Source organism: Phyllopteryx taeniolatus, chromosome 15 (assembly GCF_024500385.1).
Source record: "Phyllopteryx taeniolatus isolate TA_2022b chromosome 15, UOR_Ptae_1.2, whole genome shotgun sequence".
In the NCBI taxonomy this organism is placed as follows: domain Eukaryota; kingdom Metazoa; phylum Chordata; class Actinopteri; order Syngnathiformes; family Syngnathidae; genus Phyllopteryx; species Phyllopteryx taeniolatus.
Window position 1 is genome coordinate 13,055,393 of NC_084516.1, and position 17,480 is coordinate 13,072,872.

General features: G+C 41.1%; 1 protein-coding gene across 4 annotated transcripts in view; it reads left to right on the top strand.

Annotated features, from left to right (window-relative positions):
* jak2a (Janus kinase 2a) overlaps nucleotides 1-17,480 on the top strand; it is a 30,212-nt gene that overhangs the window by 473 nt on the left and 12,259 nt on the right. For 2 of the 4 annotated variants that reach the window (XM_061747406.1, XM_061747405.1), the window contains exons 2-7: nucleotides 9,555-9,815; nucleotides 14,084-14,207; nucleotides 14,291-14,411; nucleotides 16,331-16,476; nucleotides 16,607-16,898; nucleotides 17,083-17,202. In XM_061747406.1, the coding sequence (XP_061603390.1) occupies nucleotides 9,575-9,815; nucleotides 14,084-14,207; nucleotides 14,291-14,411; nucleotides 16,331-16,476; nucleotides 16,607-16,898; nucleotides 17,083-17,202 (1,044 nt within the window). In that variant the 5' untranslated portion in view covers nucleotides 9,555-9,574. Of the gene's footprint in view, nucleotides 1-9,554; nucleotides 9,816-14,083; nucleotides 14,208-14,290; nucleotides 14,419-16,330; nucleotides 16,477-16,606; nucleotides 16,899-17,082; nucleotides 17,203-17,480 lie in introns of those variants that run through there. The other 2 variants (XM_061747407.1, XM_061747408.1) reach the window with 2 other exon arrangements.

Here is a 17,480-nt window from a genome sequence, read left to right on the forward strand (position 1 = left end):
TTTGTTAGGACTTACTCACTCATTCCTTATGCCCCCTAATTACTACATAGGGATTTTTACTTCGTAGACAGTAGCTGGTGCATAATGTGTGCACACACTAGATAGTTTTCCTATGACGTCTCGCACCTCTGGACACGGCTGCAGCCGCCATGGGGGAGGGCTACTTATTGTTTTGGTCTGGTGCTTATTGAGTGTTTGAATAAATACATTAGATGGCCAGCATCAAAAAATGTTGAATAACTCATTACCGCCACCGAGTTGGAATCAGAGTTTGTCAAGAAAGAGACTCAGGCCAACTAGTTACCAAGTCCATACAAGTCCATTTTTCCGGAACACTTGAAAAGTAAGCTTTAATGCGTAGTAAAGTTACATACAGTACCTCCAGTTTTAATTTTTGATTTTTACAACCCCAATTCAAGTTGGGACGTTGTGTTAAACATAAATAAAAACAGAATACAATGATTTGCAAATCATGTTCAACCTATATTTAATTGAATACACTACAAAGACAGGATGTTTAATGTTCAAACTGATAAACTTGATTGTTTTTAGCTAATAATAATCATCCATCCATCCATTTTCTGAGCCGCTTCTCCTCACTAGGGTTGCGGGCGTGCTGGAGCCTATTCCAGCTATCATCGGGCAGGAGGCGGGGTACGCCCTGAACTGGTTGCCAGCCAATCGCAGGGCACATACAAACAAACAACCATTCGCACTCACATTCACACCCACGGGCAATTTAGAGTTGTCAATTAATCTACCATGCATGTTTTTGGGATGTGGGAGGAAACCGGAGTGTCCGGAGAAAACCCACGCTGGCACGGGGAGAACATGAAAACTCCACACAGGCGGGGCCGGGGATTGAACCCCGGTCCTCAGAACTGTGAGGCAGACACTCTAACCAGTCTTTTACCGTGCTGCCAGCTAATAATCATTAACTTTGAATTTTATGGCTGCAACACGTTCCAAAAAAGCTGGGACAGGGTCATGTTTACCACTGTGTTACATCACCTTTTCTTTTAACAACATTCAATAAAAGTTTGGGAACTGAGGACACTGAATGAAGTTGGGACGTTGTGTTGAACATCTTCCATGTTCAAACTGTCTTTGTAGTGTATTCAATTAAATATAGGTTGAACATGATTTGCGAATCATTGAATTCAGTTTTTATTTATGTTTAACACAACATCCCAACTTCATTGGAATTGGGGTTGTACAACCAGCATTCCATCTTCGTTTCAAATAGTTTACCTCACGTAACATATTTTCAACTGGCGCTTCACGCATTCAAGCTACTGCTGCAGAAAAAAAGACTTAAATCCTTATTCAAGCCATTCACCCAGTTTTCTCAATCTTTCTGCCTTGGTGAAATGACATGGAAGGGTTTGTTTACTAGTAGTAGTACATACAGTATGACATCATGGGGAATGGTGCTATAGTTCATATATTACATATATAGTTCATTTATTAGTCAAATGAGAACTTGTTTTCGAATAATAATCAGGTGCGGCGTTAATAACCTTATTCGCTGAAAAACTCAGCTGTTTTTGTGCTCAGGCCAAAGCCTTGTCTGATGTAAAACTAATGCTTTGATGGAATCTTGGTGCCAGGTGACTATGTTGAACTGAGGGGAGGAGATTTTTTTAGCCAGGGCTAATAGAAAAAAAAGTGCTTTGCCGGAATCCTGTGGCATCTATAGGCAATTACAAACCTTTATGGGTGAGTGGTAATTAGTCACAGATTTTGACTATTCGCAGGAGGGTTCGGTCCCTATACTCCACGAATAGTGGCGGATCAGTGTATAGTATGGTTTTTATTGTGACATTTTTGTCTGGTGGTGTGCCATGAGATTTTTCTAATGTAAAATATGTGCATGTGTACAATGATGGCTCTTTTACCTCAAAAAAAAAAAAAAAAAAAAAAAAGGGCAGTGCACATAAAGCATTTTGTCTCTAGAGCCACCTTTTCTTTCAAGAATGGTCTTTCGGTATGATGAAAAAAAATCCTCTGGATTCTTTTGCTGGTTTGCCTTACAATTTATTACACAGCAACCTTCTTGTGTCTTTAAACACAGCAACCTTCTTGTGTCTTTAAGACTGCTGCTGATTTGCTCAAATTTGCCAAGGATAGCAATATTTTAGAGATTTTATCCCCTATTTTACCCCCCCTGCCCCTTCAATAAAAGAAAAAGCAAATGACAATGACATTATTCAAAACTTGGAGAAAGTGGCCCTTTAAACACAACCCTTAATGTATTTTAATAAAACAATGAATAAAGCAATTTAAAATGAATAAAAGTATTACCTTTGGGATTATTATGGTTTATTTCCGCTTCCCTTCACGTACACGCGGTGAAAGACTCGACTTGTGTAGGGATCACAGTTGTTATTAACGGCCACTTTGTCGTCGTGTCTTTGCCCCTGCGTCCAAAGTTTCTCTGTACTGTACTCTGTCAACTTTTTAGCCTCCATCTGAGCACATCTAAAGAGATTGGAAAGTTTGTAACATAGTTGATTCGGGTTATATAGGATAAAAATGAACAAATGAAACACGAGTCAGTCTAGTTGGGACTAGTGTTTCTGTTTCAAGCCTAGCTTATCCTTCCGATCTCAACCTCCAACATGGCGGACAAACGAATACCGATCATGTGATCTATTCCAAACAAAACGGCGACTCTTTAATTAAACCAGCTCCTCTCAATTCACCACCATGTCTTCAGTGTATTCAGTGGGCAAGGGGAAAGATTGTCTAATCGTTTAAAATTTTCTCTCAGTTTTTACCCTAATACTCAACTCACTGATTTTCCCCAATACTAATATGGCGGCTTATACGCTGCGCTTTGTGACATCATGCTGGTTTCTTACATTGGATTTTTGTGCCATGTTTGATGGTTAAATTATATATTTTTTAATACATTATATGTAAATCGTATGCTTTATTGAAGGATATCCAATGTCCATAGCCAACAATGTTTTACATTTTATCCTAGAAAACTAGAGTAAATCAAATAAATAATAAAGTACAGTCTTTATATATATAAATTGAAAATGTCACCGCTGCAGCGTTATTAAAATAGGTACCTAGTACGTAGTGAAAGCCTGAATGTCCAGAGCCATTCTTTGGTGTAGTAAATGTAAAAATGTGTTGTGAGTGATAACAGGGACCTACAGCAGCAAACCGAGGAGGCCCTGATAAGACATGAGTGCAGAACTTGCCTGTATGCTGTGTGATAAATGTTCTGGGTGTGTAAACATGGGGACACAACACAGGGGAAGTATTTTCCCGTGTTCCTAAACATGTGCTCAACTTCCTCTGCAAGTTATATGTGAATCTTTGTCTCATCACAACTTCTTAGCAGTAACCTGTAGTGGTCTTGCAAGCCTTCACAATATTCAGCATTAATATAGAAAGGAATATCCTAAATGCTTGATCCTAAAGCAATAACATGATGAATGTGAAATGTTTCCAAAAGCTTCATTGTATTTGTTTATTCATTCAACTGCAGATGGGGGAACTATCTATTTGACAGTATATGTCCAGCAAATGAAGATTCATTAATATATTTTGGGCGGCACGGTGGCCGACTGGTTAGAGCGTCAGCCTCACAGTTCTGAGGACCCGGGTTCAACCCCGGCCCTGCCTGTGTGGAGTTTGCATGTTCTCCCCGTGCCTGCATGGGTTTTCTCCGGGCACTCCGGTTTCCTCCCACATCCCAAAAACATGCATTAATTGGAGACTCTAAATTGCCCGTAGGCATGACTGTGAGTGCGAATGGTTGTTTGTTTCTATGTGCCCTGTGATTGGCTGGCAACCAGTTCAGGGTGTACCCCGCCTCCTGCCCGATGACAGCTGGGATAGGCTCCAGCACGCCCGCGACCCTAGTGAGGAGAAGCGGCTCAGAAGATGGATGGATGGATAATATATTTTGCTAGATTGGCCATTCTTTTCAATGTGGATGTTCTAATGCGAACATTTATGACATTTTTTAAGTGCACAGCAGCCTAACATTTGTAAAGTAAGTGACTTGACTCTGAGTAATCTGTAGCCATCCATCCATTTTCTGAGCCGCTTCTCCTCACTAGGGTCGCAGGCGCGCTGGAGCCTATCCCAGCTATCATCGGGCAGGAGGGGGGGAACACCCTGAACTGGTTGCCAGCCAACCGCAGGGCAAACATAAACAACCATTTGCACTCATATTTACACCTACAGGCAATTTAGAGTTGTCAATTAACCTAGCATGCATGTTTTTGGGATGTGGGAGGAAACCGGAGTGCCCGGAGAAAACCCACGCAGGCACGGGGAGAACATGCAAACTCCACACAGGCGGGGCCGGGGATTGAACCCTGGTCCTCAGAACTGTGAGGCAGACGCTCTAACCAGTCGCCCACCGTGCCGCCTCTGTAGCAACATATGTATGCAAAGTTTTTCCATTTCATCAAACAAAAAAAAAAGGTTTCTATCCAGGATGTGAGAAATGACCATTGCAGTCATGTGCTTTCATTGCAATCAAATAGTATAGTAGCTCTTTTTTCTTCTTGGTCACACTTTCCTTAGTCACAGTTGCCTCTTTGTAGTTCTAGCTGTGTCATAGGGACATAAATCATATTAAAAATTGATGATTTACACATCCATCCATCCATCCATTTTCTGAGCCGCTTATCCTCACAAGGGTCACGGGAATGCTGGAGCCTATCCCAGCTATCATCGGGCAGGAGGCAGGGTACACCCTGAACTGGTTGCCAGCCAATCGCAGGGCACATACTAACAACCAGGGTAAGCGGTGATTCACACATATTCCTTTTTTATTTATTTTTTAATCAGTTGTTTTAATAAGGGAAATTAATATTGTTTCCATCATCTATTTGGGCTCCCAGATCCTTAATTTAAAGACACGATAAAGTGATTGTGTTCTGTAGTTTAGATTTTATGTACAGTGATTTGCAATGATGTGTGTCAGCAGTTCAGCAGAGAAACACAGGACCTTTATCCTGTTTAGTTTCTTGTTGTAGACTCAGACTTCATTGAACTGTTTGTGATTGTTAGCTCATTGTTTCCAGTCAAACAATGAGGTTCACTCAGAGAATATTTAAAAATACTTAGGGATTTCTAAAGTTCAACTTCACTCAAGATTTTTGGAAAAGATGCACTCACCTACAAATGTATTGGAACAGTGAACCCAATTCCTTTATTTCTACTGTAGATATTTGGGTTTAATGCCAAAAGGTGAATATTAAACCAATATTTCAGATTTTATTTCAAGGTATTTACATCTGGCACGGTGAACGACTGGTTAGAGCGTCTGCCTCACAGTTTTGAGGTCTGGGGTTCAATCCCCGGCCCCGCCTGTGTGGAGTTTGCATGTTATCCCCGTGCCTGCGTGGGTTTTCTCCGGGCACTCTGGTTTCCGCCCACATCCCAAAAACATGCATGGTAGGTTAATTGACAACTAAATTGCCTGTACGTGTGAATGTGAGTGCAAATGGTTGTTTGTTTATATGTGCCCTGCGATTGGCTGGCTAGTGAGGAGAAGCGGCTCAGAAAATGGATGGATGGATGGTATTTAGATCTGTATTTGATACTAAACTTAGAAGATAGCATTATTTGTAAGACCACATTTTTAGATAAGCAACCGTATTATAACAGACCTAAACGATTTCAATGCAAGAAAAGGTCCATGAAGATAAATGAGCCCGTCCCAGAGGAAGTTATGCAACTTTCACTAAATTTTATTTGAGTTTGATGTGCAGGTGGCACTGGTGGTGTAGTGGTACACTCCCCTGACTTTGTTGCGGGCAGCGTGAGTTCAGTTCCCACTCAATGACGGTGTGAATGTGAGTGCGAATGGTTGTCCGTGTCTATATGACTGGCGACCAGTTCAGGGTGTAGTCCGCCTTTCGTCCTGAAGTCACCTGTGATAGGCTCCAGCGCCCTGCGACCCTAACCAGGATAAGCGCTGTTGAAAATGGATGGATGGATGATGAGCTCTTCTGTTTGGGATCATTGGCAGATCACTTCTTTCTTGAAGCTTTAGACTTTCTGTTACTTAGGTGAATGTTAATATTTGTCTCAGTCCACAAAAAAAGTCTCTGTACTCTTCTGATTCTTCTTGCTAATGACTGTTGTTTATCTTCTGATTTAGTGTCTGCACTTTGTTCATGAAGTCTTCTGTGAACACTTGATCGTGATTTACTTCCCTCCTGCCTTGTGGAGGTTGTTGCTAACTTTACTAACTGTTGTTTTAGGGGCTTTCTTTCTTTACAACTGCTGTCATTTTCCTCGAGCTTCCTGTTCAATGTCCTCTGATGAGCTCATTTCTAATTTTATCCAACCTGGTCACTCCGAGAGCGAACCTCAACATCTTCATTTCCGCCACCTCCAGCTCTGCTTCCTGTTTTCTCTTCAGTGCCACTGTCTCTAATCCGTACATCATGGCTGGCCTCACCACTGTTTTATAAACTTTGCCCTTCATCCTAGCAGAGACTCTTCTGTCACATAGCACACCTGACACCTTCCTCCACCCGTTCCAACCTGCTTGGACCCGTTTCTTCACTTCCTGACCACACTCACCATTGCTCTGGACGGTTGACCCCAAGTATTTAAAGTCCTCTACCCTTGCCATCTCTTCTCCCTGTAGCCTCATTCTTCCCCCACCACCCCTCTCATTCATGCACATATATTCTGTTTTACTTCGGCTAATCTTCATTCCTCTTCTTTCCAGTGCATGCCTCCATCTTTCTAACTGTTCCTCCAGCTGCTCCCTGTTTTCACTGCAGATCACAATGTCATCTGCAAACATCATGGTCCACGGGGATTCCAGTCTAACCTCATCTGTCAGCCTATCCATCACCACTGCAAAAAGGAAGGGGCTCAGGGCTGATCCCTGATGCAGTCCCACGTCCACCTTAAATTCTTCTGTCACACCGACAGCACACCTCACCGCTGTTCTGCTGCCCTCGTACATGTCCTGTATTATTCTAACATACTTCTCTGCCACTCCAGACTTCCGCATGCAGTACCACAGTTCCTCTCTGGGTACTCTGTCATAGGCTTTCTCTAGATCTACAAAGACACAATGTAGCTCCTTCTGACCTTCTCTGTACTTTTCCATCAACATCCTCAAGGCAAATAATGCATCTGTGGTACTCTTTCTAGGCATGAAACCATACTGTTGCTCGCAAATACTCACTTCTGTCCTGAGTCTAGCCTCCACTACTCTTTCCCATAACTTCATTGTGTGGCTCATCAACTTTATTCCTCTATAGTTGCCACAGCTCTGCACATCACCTTTGTTCTTAAAAATGGGCACCAGTACACTTTTCCTCCATTCCTCAGGCATCTTCTCACGCACTAGAATTCTATTGAACAAGCTGGTCAAAAACTCCACAGCCACCTCTCCTAGATGCTTCCATACCTCCACAGGAATGTCATCAGGACCAACTGCCTTTCCATTTTTCATTCTCTTTAATGCCTTTCTAACTTCCCCCTTACTAATCATTGCCACTTCCTGGTCCACCACACTTGCCTCTTCTACTCTCCCTTCTCTATCATTTTCCTCATTCATCAACTCCTCAAAGTATTCTTTCCATCTACCTAGCACACTGCTGGCACCAGTCAACATATTTCCATCTCTATCCTTAATCACCCTAACCTGCTGCACATCCTTCCCATCTCTATCCCTCTGTCTGGCCAGCCTGTATAGATCCTTTTCTCCTTCTTTAGTGTCCAACCTCCCATACATGTCATCATATGCCTCTTGTTTTGCCTTTGCCACCTCTACCTTTGCCCTGTGTCGCATCTCAATGTATTCCTTTCGCCTCTCCTCGGTCCTCTCAGTGTCCCACTTCTTCTTAGCTAACCGTTTTCCTTGTATGATTTCCTGTACTGTGAGGTTCCACCACCAAGTCTCCTTCTCTCCTTTCCTGCCAGAAGATACACCAAGTACTCTCCTGCCTGCTTCTCTGATCACCTTGGCTGCAGTGGTCCAGTCTTCTGGAAGCTCTTCCCGTCCACCGAGAGCCTGTATCACCTCTTCCCGAAAAGCTGCACAACACTCGTCCTGTCTCAGCTTCCACCACATGGTTCTCTTCTCTGCCTTTGTCTTCCTAATTTTCCTCCCCACCACCAGAGTCATCTTACACACCACCATCCTATGCTGTCTAGCCACACTCTCCCCTACCACTACCTTACAGTTGGTAACCTCCTTCAGATTACATCGTCTGCACAAGATGTAATCCACCTGTGTGCTTCTACCTCCGCTCTTGTAGGTCACCCTATGTTCGTGCCTCTTCTGGAAAAAAGTGTTCACTACAGCCATTTGCATCCTTGTTGCAAAGTCTACCACCATCTGTCCCTCCAAGTTCCTTTCCTGGATACCGTACTTACCCATCACTTCTTCATCACCCTTATTACCTTCACCAACATGTCCATTACAATCTGCACCAATTACGACTCTCTCTCTGTCTGGGATGCTCAGAACTACATCATCTAGCTCCTTCCAGAATTTCTCTTTCACCTCTAGGTCACATCCTACCTGTGGGGCATAGCCACTAATCACATTACACATAACACCCTCAATTTCAAATTTCAGCCTCATCACTCGATCTGATACTCTTTTCACCTCCAAGACATTCTTAGCCAACTCTTCTTTTAAAATAACCCCGACTCCATTTCTCTTCCCATCTACACCATGGTAAAATAATTTAAACCCTGCCCCTAAACTTCTAGCCTTACTGCCTTTCCACCTGGTCTCCTGGACACACAATATATCAACCTTTCTCCTAATCATCATGTCAACCAACTCCCGAGATTTTCCTGTCATAGTCCCAACATTCAAAGTCCCCACATTCAGTTCTAGGCTCTGTGTTTTCCTCTTCTCTTTCTGCCGAAGAACCCGCTTTCCACCTCTTCTTCTTCTTCTTCTTTGACTTTGACTTCGTGTAATGCATTATTATTTATTATTATTTCTATTGTTATTTAGGGCTGCAGCTATCAAATATTCGAGTATCCTACTAAAAATTTAATCGAAGAATTGAGTATTCAAATACATTATATTTTTGCTTGGTTAAATAACAATTATGAATACACAAGAAAAAATAAGCCATTTCACTTAAAAATGAACGACCAATTGTTTTTCTTTTTTTAGATAATCAACTGTTTTATTTCTTAAATTCACTTGCACTTTCAGTCGCTTTATTGAACTCGCGGCAACACAAGAACATCAGAAACTTACGAGCTGATGTGGGCCACAACTCATGTCAACGGCGACTTATCCCAGACTGACTTTTCCTTATTCTTAAGTCACACTACTCACACCCGCTGCCCTCTTAAATGCGTACACAAATAATTACAGATACAGTGTCAAACACAATCAAACTTGGAGGGCTGGCAGTGAATGAGTTAAATAAGCGAATCCCCGAGGCAGAGAAAATTCCTAAAGCATTTTTTGTATTCGAAGTACTCGAAATATTAAAGTATTTGTTGCAGCCCTGTTATTATTATTATTATTATTATCATCATAGTAAACATTATTTTGCCCCATGTTTGTCCTCTGCCAGGTGGATGTTGGTGGTGGTACATGGCCTGTATTCTGCTGAAAAACATGAACCCATCCACGACCAGAACCAAAGCACCTCATAATAGCCTCCCCCCTGACCACAAGGCACCGTCTGGACCTGATCCAAAGCAGAATAGCACATGCCTAAGTGTCCACCTTTACTACGTGGGTCAGGGTGGTGGAGGAGAGGAGTGCGTACTCACATACCCGCCTGGCGAGTACGTAGCAGAGGAGCTTTGCATCCTCGCAGCCAAAACTTGTGGTGAGTCACAAAGAAAAAGTTGTACTATTATGCTTTAGACACAGTCCCCAGATGTCTATCTATCCATTTTCTACCACTCATCCTGTTCACGGTCATGGTTATGATCAAGCCTATCCCAGCTGACTTTAAGCCAGAAGCGGGAGGGCTAAGACATAGCAACACATTTAGTTTGAGAAAAAAATTTTGCATGATAAAGTCCCGTGAAAAAATATTGGCCCCCTTCTCAAATTCTTATATTATTGCATATTTTCCCCCACTTTAATGTTTACAATCATCGAAGATATCAGACAAATATAACCCAAGTGAACTTAAAATTCTGTTTTTAAATGGTGATTTCGTTTATTAAGGGGAAAAAAAAACTAGTAAAGAAATTACTCGAAAAGTAATTACGGTAATTACCCCCATTGTTAAATCATGAATTATTTGCGGCGAATCACAATTTTTGGTTCATTTTCAATGATCACACCCAAGTCTGATTACCTCCAGATCTGTTCAACCACGAAATCACTTAAACAGAATCTGTCCCAACAAATTCAAGTTGGACAAAAGATCTAAAAAAGCAGCAACAAAATGACACGATCCAAAGAAATTCCAGAACAGTGGAGAAATAAAGTAATCTATCAGTCTGGAAAGGGTTCCAAAAGCCATTTCCTAAAGCTTTACTTTAGGATTCCAGCAAACCATAGGGAGAGCCATTGTCCGCACATGTTAGAAAACATGGAACAGTGGTGAACCTTCCCAGGAGTGGCTGGCCTACAACCATTGCCCCAAGACAACAGCAATGACTCATCCAGAAGGCCACAAAGGAACTCAGGACAACATGCCAGAGTTCCAAGGCGAAAACTACTGCTGACCAAAAAGAACATAAAGGCTCATCTTAGTATAAAAAAGAAAATAAAAACTTGAATGATTCCCAAGACTTTTGGAAGAATATTATATGGACTGGCGAGATGAAAGTTGAGCTTTTTGGAAGGTGTGTGTCTCGTTACATCTGGCGTAAATGTAGCACAGCATTTTCAGAACAAGAACAACATACCAACAGTGAAACATGGTGCTAGTAGTGTGATGGTCCTGGGCTGCTTGCTCATTCAGGACTTGGACAACTTTCTGTGATTGATGGAACCATGAATTCTGCTCTTTAACAGAAAATCCTGAAGGGTAATGTTCGGCCATCATTTTGTGACCTCGCTGAAGCACACTTGCGTTCTGCAGCAGGATAACAATCCAAAACACACCAACAAGTCAACTTCTGAATGGCTTAAAAAACAAAATGAAGGTTTTGGAGTGGCTTAGTCAAAGTCAAGACTTGAATCCGATTGAAATGCAGTGGCATGAACTTAAAAAGGCCGTTCACGTTCGAAAACCCTTGATTTTTGCTGAATTCAAACAATTCTGCAAGGAAGAGTGTGCAAAAATATCTCCACAGAGATGTGAAAGACTCAATGCCAGTTATAGGAAACCCTTGATTTCAGTTGCTGCTGAGGATGGCCCAACCACTTATTAGGTTTAAGGGGCCATTACCTTTTCACTTTTTATTTTTGGTAAACTAATTGCAAGCAGACAATGTACATGAAAACTGCAAAAATGAGGAGCTTGCTGACAGGGTGGACATTTTTGGCTGCTGTTTGTCATTTAATGAGGACATGGTGAACCTTCACTTAGCAAGCTAGCTATGTACTGTTTAACAAATCTATTGTGAACTTCTGAAAGGTTTTTATGTCAATTGATATTTCACTATTTCAGAGTGGGTATGTTAAACTTCACAATATCCAACTACACACATAATATAATGAAAACACAAGTGTAAATATTTATTCTGCAACTTGCCACTGTTTCAACCTCCATTGAAGAAAGACAAAATGCCAGTCGCCATTTTAACTTAACTGTGCATAGTTTCTGTGCATGTACGCATTATAGCTCTACCACCAAATCCAGGTGTGAAAAACTTGTTAAATCATTTCCAAAAAGACTCATGGTTGTATTTGCTCAAAAGGGTGCTTCTACTAAATACTGAGCAAAGGGTCTGAATACGTATGGCTGTGTGATATTTCAGTTTTTCTTTTTTAATAAATCTGCAAAAACTTCATCCGTTTTTTTCTGTCAATATGGGGTGCTGTGTGTACATTAATGAGGGAAAGAAAGAACTTAAATGTTTTTAGCAAATGGCTGCAATATAACAGAGTGAAAAGTTTAAGGGGGTCTGAATACTTTCCGTACTCACTGTAAGTGAAATTGGTTTGACAATGTAGCAACATCTATAGTTGTACACAATCTGTTCAGTACTGCTGGGTGACTTCCATGTTGTTCTAATTTCGAAACAGTTTTCCATAATGTAAAGCAAATGAAATTCTTCCAAGCTCCATCTGTCACTACAATAAAACTACTCACCCCTTAAAGACGCTGAGATGCTGACTGAGCTGAAATCTCATGAAATTTGCTGACATAATTTAGTTTGGCATTTGAGACATTTTTCCCCCTAAATTTTGGTTGAACTCCGGATTGGACAATTGATGGTGTGGTTTGCCTTTGTATGCATTTATGTATGCGGTTTGACCAATGTATTTATAAAAACTAAATACATTTTAAAAAAGGAATAATAAATCCTTGCTCTGGGTTTAAGAAAGTCTTACCCACATTTAATGCATTTTCAGGGTGTCAAGTGCATGCCAAAGCAACAGATGATGCTATATTGCCCAGCTGTGGATTAATGAATGTTAAAGAGAACTGTCACTGTCCAACCCAAGATTCCACCTTGCAGACGTAAAGCGGGAGAAGATACACATTTTTGACAGGAAGTGAATGCACCTTAAGACAGAAATAGGTGTATTGACATTGCACAGACATTGAAACAATGGCATGTAATCAGAATTTAAGACACTTCAGTGGTCAGTCGTACTGTAAATAATAATGCATAGCAGAACTATGTAGGTCAACCCTGCTAGTAGTTTGACTTCCGCTTGTGGTTGAGTGTGCTTCCCCCAAGGCAGCGTTCTCATCGTGAGGTTGTTGCTTCACTCTTGTGAGTGCTTCCTGTTGAAAAAGTCTTCTGTCTCCGAATTACCTGACTCTACAACTTCCTACATGTGGTGTATGTTACGCTGATGTTACAACGACAAACAAAAGACACATGCGACTTTTTGTGAATTTTCTGTTTATGTTTAAATATGCACGTTACTTCATAAAAAATAACAAAAAAAAAGATAATTGTTCAACACTATTGGAAACTTTAAAGGCAAGTGTTATTTTATTATACAGGTCTGGCTTTTTGATTGAAACCCCCCATATAGGACTTTTAGTCATAAGTCCCTTTTACACTGCTTGTAAAACCAGAATATTTACTACTCTTTATCCATGTCTCTGTTTTGTAAAAACAGCAATTGACACAGAATGGGGGACAAAGTCAAACCAGCAACTTTCCACTTTCAGGTAGTATCTCAGTCGTAAGAGAGATAACTCCTGAATGTGAGGACTTTGATTTGAATGGCGCGCTGTGCGAGACCCCCCCCGCCCCCCTTTCTTCCACTGTAGTCGTCGTGTATGTGTGTGTTTTAGATTCTTCTCTTGGGTCATGTCGTCATTTCATTTGTACCGTGAGTAAGGTTGGTATTCTGTTTAGTGATCACCCATTTTCACGGTTGGGTGCAAATGGGTGGTCACTAAACAGAATACCAACCAACTCTGAATCGTCATAGCGAATAATTTGTACATAGAATGGGCATATGATTTTACATCAATACTGGGATTCGCATTCATTCTGAACGTTCCTAATGTGCATCTCTCCAAATGCGCTTACAGATGGCACCTCCACAAGGAGGCATAAATTCCCCATATAAACACCAACAGATCATGCCTTAACGTGATATAAAACATTTTTAGGCGGGTTTGGGTTGGCACTTAATGGCACCCATCAATGATGCCCTGTGCGGATGCAAATGTTGAACATGCCAAGAACCGCCACTAATGTTGGGACAGGGGTTTGAAATTTCACACTTATCCTCCCTTGTTGTGTTGAAAGCAATTGTCGCTTTCCAACAAGTTTTTTTAGTCCAACTGTATCCCATTTCTGTGTGCTGGGTTCTATGTAACAAAAGGCACAGGCAGTTAAATTCCATACCTTGTATTATGGCTCTGTTGGTCAATTTTATATAATCTTTGTGTAAAGGGGGTGCACTCTGAAGTGCCAGAATAACAGTGTTTAAATTGTACAATAAGAAAGATCAAAATACCTGCCCCATATCAACTCCTGACTTATAAAATGTTCCCTCCAGGTATTACACCATTGTATTTCAACTTGTTCAGTCTCATGAGGGAAAGTGACCAGATGTGGTTCCCAGCCAATCATGTCTTTAAACTGCACCAAGAGGCCAGTGAGAACCTACACTTCAGAATCAGGTAGACGTTCATTACGTTCATTAGTGTTCATTCACTAGTACGCATTCTCATAATGACTCTTTTCTACTCACATCTCCAACCAGGTACTACTTTCCTGGCTGGTACAACAGTAGTAGTTCCTCATATGCTCACCGCTGTGGGATTTCCAAGGCCATGGAGAGCCCTGTGATGGATGAGTGTGTTATGGCATATCAATTTTTCCAGGTTAGTTGTAAGTACATACGTCACACCGAAGTCACATTTTCCTTTGAGCTACCAAAGAGCTGATATGACTGGGAGCTGTGGTTATCAGCAAATGGACGCAACAAAATGTCTCCATCTCGGTTGTACTAAAATGTGATTAGAATTAGCCAACCATCCTAACATTTTTCTCTTGAAGTTGCACTCAAGGAATGGCATCGTAATGATGGTTTCACACCACGCAAACTGGGTAACAAAGTTTCGTCATTGTCTCGCTTTGCCGTCTTTGTGTGCATGTTGAGCCACGTTATTACAGCGGGGTGCAATTCAGTTCTGCTCACACACAAACACAGTAACAGAATGACATCAAGGCCGTCATCAATGATCAACCAAAATACCTTTTGGTACTGTACCACCGTGGTTGGAATCTCAATGACACAAATCACTTATTTTGATACCCTTTTATATTTGATAATGGAACCACAAAAAGTTATAGATCACACTTAAGTGAAAAAAAAAAACCTGTACTTGTAAACAAAAGTATTTATTATATCGTCGCTGTCAGGCATCTCCAAAATCACTACTTTTCAGGAAATCAAAAGAACGCCATCTTGCTTGAGTTACCGAACACTGCCTCGGTCAAGTTCGTATAATACCTTATTTAACTTGCTATCATATAACGTTGTGCACTAACTGTGGACTAATTGTTCATGCATGTGGCAATGTGGAACGTTGCAAAACACAATAAATGAATGTCTGGTCATTTAAAGGTCTTTACAGAAATTGTACACACAGCAGAAACCATACTTCCCTATTGAAAAAAACATTGGTTTTTTTTTCTGTTTGACCACTGAGGGAAAATATTTTCCATTGGAGGTTATTTAGAATGTATTCTGACCAAATCTGATGACCGGTAGCTGGTAACATCTCCAAAATCACTACTTTTCAGGAAATCAAAAGAACGCCATCTTGCTTGAGTTACCGAACACTGCCTCGGTCAAGTTCGTATAATACCTTATGTAACTTGCTATCATATAACGTTGTGCACTAGCACAACAACAACTAACACCACCCCAAAATCCTGTTCAATCGCTAATTCAGTTAATGAAAAAAAATCACTAATTCATCACGCTGTCATTAATTAAAATGGAGGAATACGTCGCGGGTCGCCAGCCATCCATATCAGTCTGTGCTCACGCCGAGCCCCTGACCACACAAAAAGCCTTTAATACTTAACAAAAGCAAATGACTGTGTTACAATGAAGCATTACAGCGATTGATTTGATTAAAACAGGCCTTCTCAACTGTATCTAACCTATTTTCGTGATTAAAAACATCCAGACTTTTAATGTACAGTAGAGGCGATAGTTCTGCTGTACGGCTCTGCAGAGTGAGGGAAGCAGTGGAGTTTTACAACACTTTTCAGACAGTTGAGCGTTCAGGAGCATTAATAGATTTGTTCTCAAGCTATTCTCAACACTTTAAATTTGTTAATAATATGTAAAAATAAAACATAAAACACATGGGCTCAGGCAAGTAGTAGTATTGATTTGTGAAAAAATATTAAATCGCCCATATTTGGACATATGGAGTGTTGGATAAATATGTCATTGGATAGTGACTTGGGATGGCCATTGTAATGGCTATTGTTATTATAAATAATTTTAAAAGGATGGGAAAATCTTTGAATGTTCTGCACTCCTGTTTCATTACCAGTGTTGTATTGAAAGAATAATGCTGCCTATAGGAGGATGTAGCTCAACTTCCCATATCTAATGTCTTAGTTCTTTGGACAGCAAACTAGTTGAGAGTGTGATTTCACTCCATTTTGCTTCAATACATGATTAATCAACAAAATGTTGATCTCACTATCAATTATTATTTCCATATTTAATAGGGACGTTGGGTTTCTAAAGGGAAGTCTTTGATATTTTCCTTGGCAGTGGCGTCGTGACTTTCTTAATGGTAGGGTTGTCATTCCAATGAGTCACGAAGCCCAGGAGGAGTGTCTGGGCATGGCAGTACTAGACATGATGCGTTTGGCTAAAGAGAGTGGTCAGTCACCTGTGGCCATCTACAATGATACCAGGTAGGTTGTCTTTCCTGTGTTATTCACCCAATACAGTGGCACTTTGAAACTCTATGATAATGGCCGCTGGTCATTGTGAATTTAGGCCAGTGTTTCCGACAGTAATGTTTCTTAAACTTTTGTGCTTCAGCTACAAATCTTTGCTGCCAAGCTGCATACGAAGTCGCATACAGGAATACAACATCTTGACTCGGAAGCGCATCCGCTTCCGGTTCAAGAGGTTCATCCAGCAGTTCAGCGAGTGCAAAGTCACGGTGTGTAAACTTCGCCTCAAGTATCTGATGAGCCTGGAGGTACTACTTCCATCGCTCTACTCGGAGCGCTTCCACGTCAAGGACCTGTCTGCACATGATGTTACCATCGTCGTCATGGGCAACAAGGGCATCCAGTGGTTAAAAGGGAAAATGGAAGGAGCAGAGGAGGTAAGGATGAGGAAAAGGAGATGGGTTTTGTGTTGCCATGGTAATGTGAAATATTTGCATAATGTTAAGTCACTTACTGTGTGTCACAGTCTCTCATGGGGCAGCAAATCGAGCTTTAGGAGATGGTCATTATGATTAATTTCCTAATAATACCCGTGTTCCTTGAATGACTTGTTTGTTTTAGGAGCTGCAGACATACTGTGATTTCCCAGAGGTGATAGACATCAGCATTAAGCAGTCCAGTAAGGAAGGCTCAGTGGAGAGTCGCATAGTTACTCTCACAACACAAGATCACCAGATCCTGGTACAGTACACAGTTCATTCCTCCTTTATTACACTATTTTATTTTTAATTGTTCATGCATGTAGCAATGTGGAACGTTGCAAAACACAATAAACGAATGTCTTCTCATTTAAAGGGCTCTACAGAAACTAGTACACACAGCAGAAACAATTTCCTATTGAAAAAAACATTTTTTTAATTAAATGATTATGTTTTTTTTCTGTTTGACCACTGAGGGAAAATATTTCCCCTGGGGGGTATTTAGAATGTATTCTGACCAAATCCGATTACCGGTAGCTG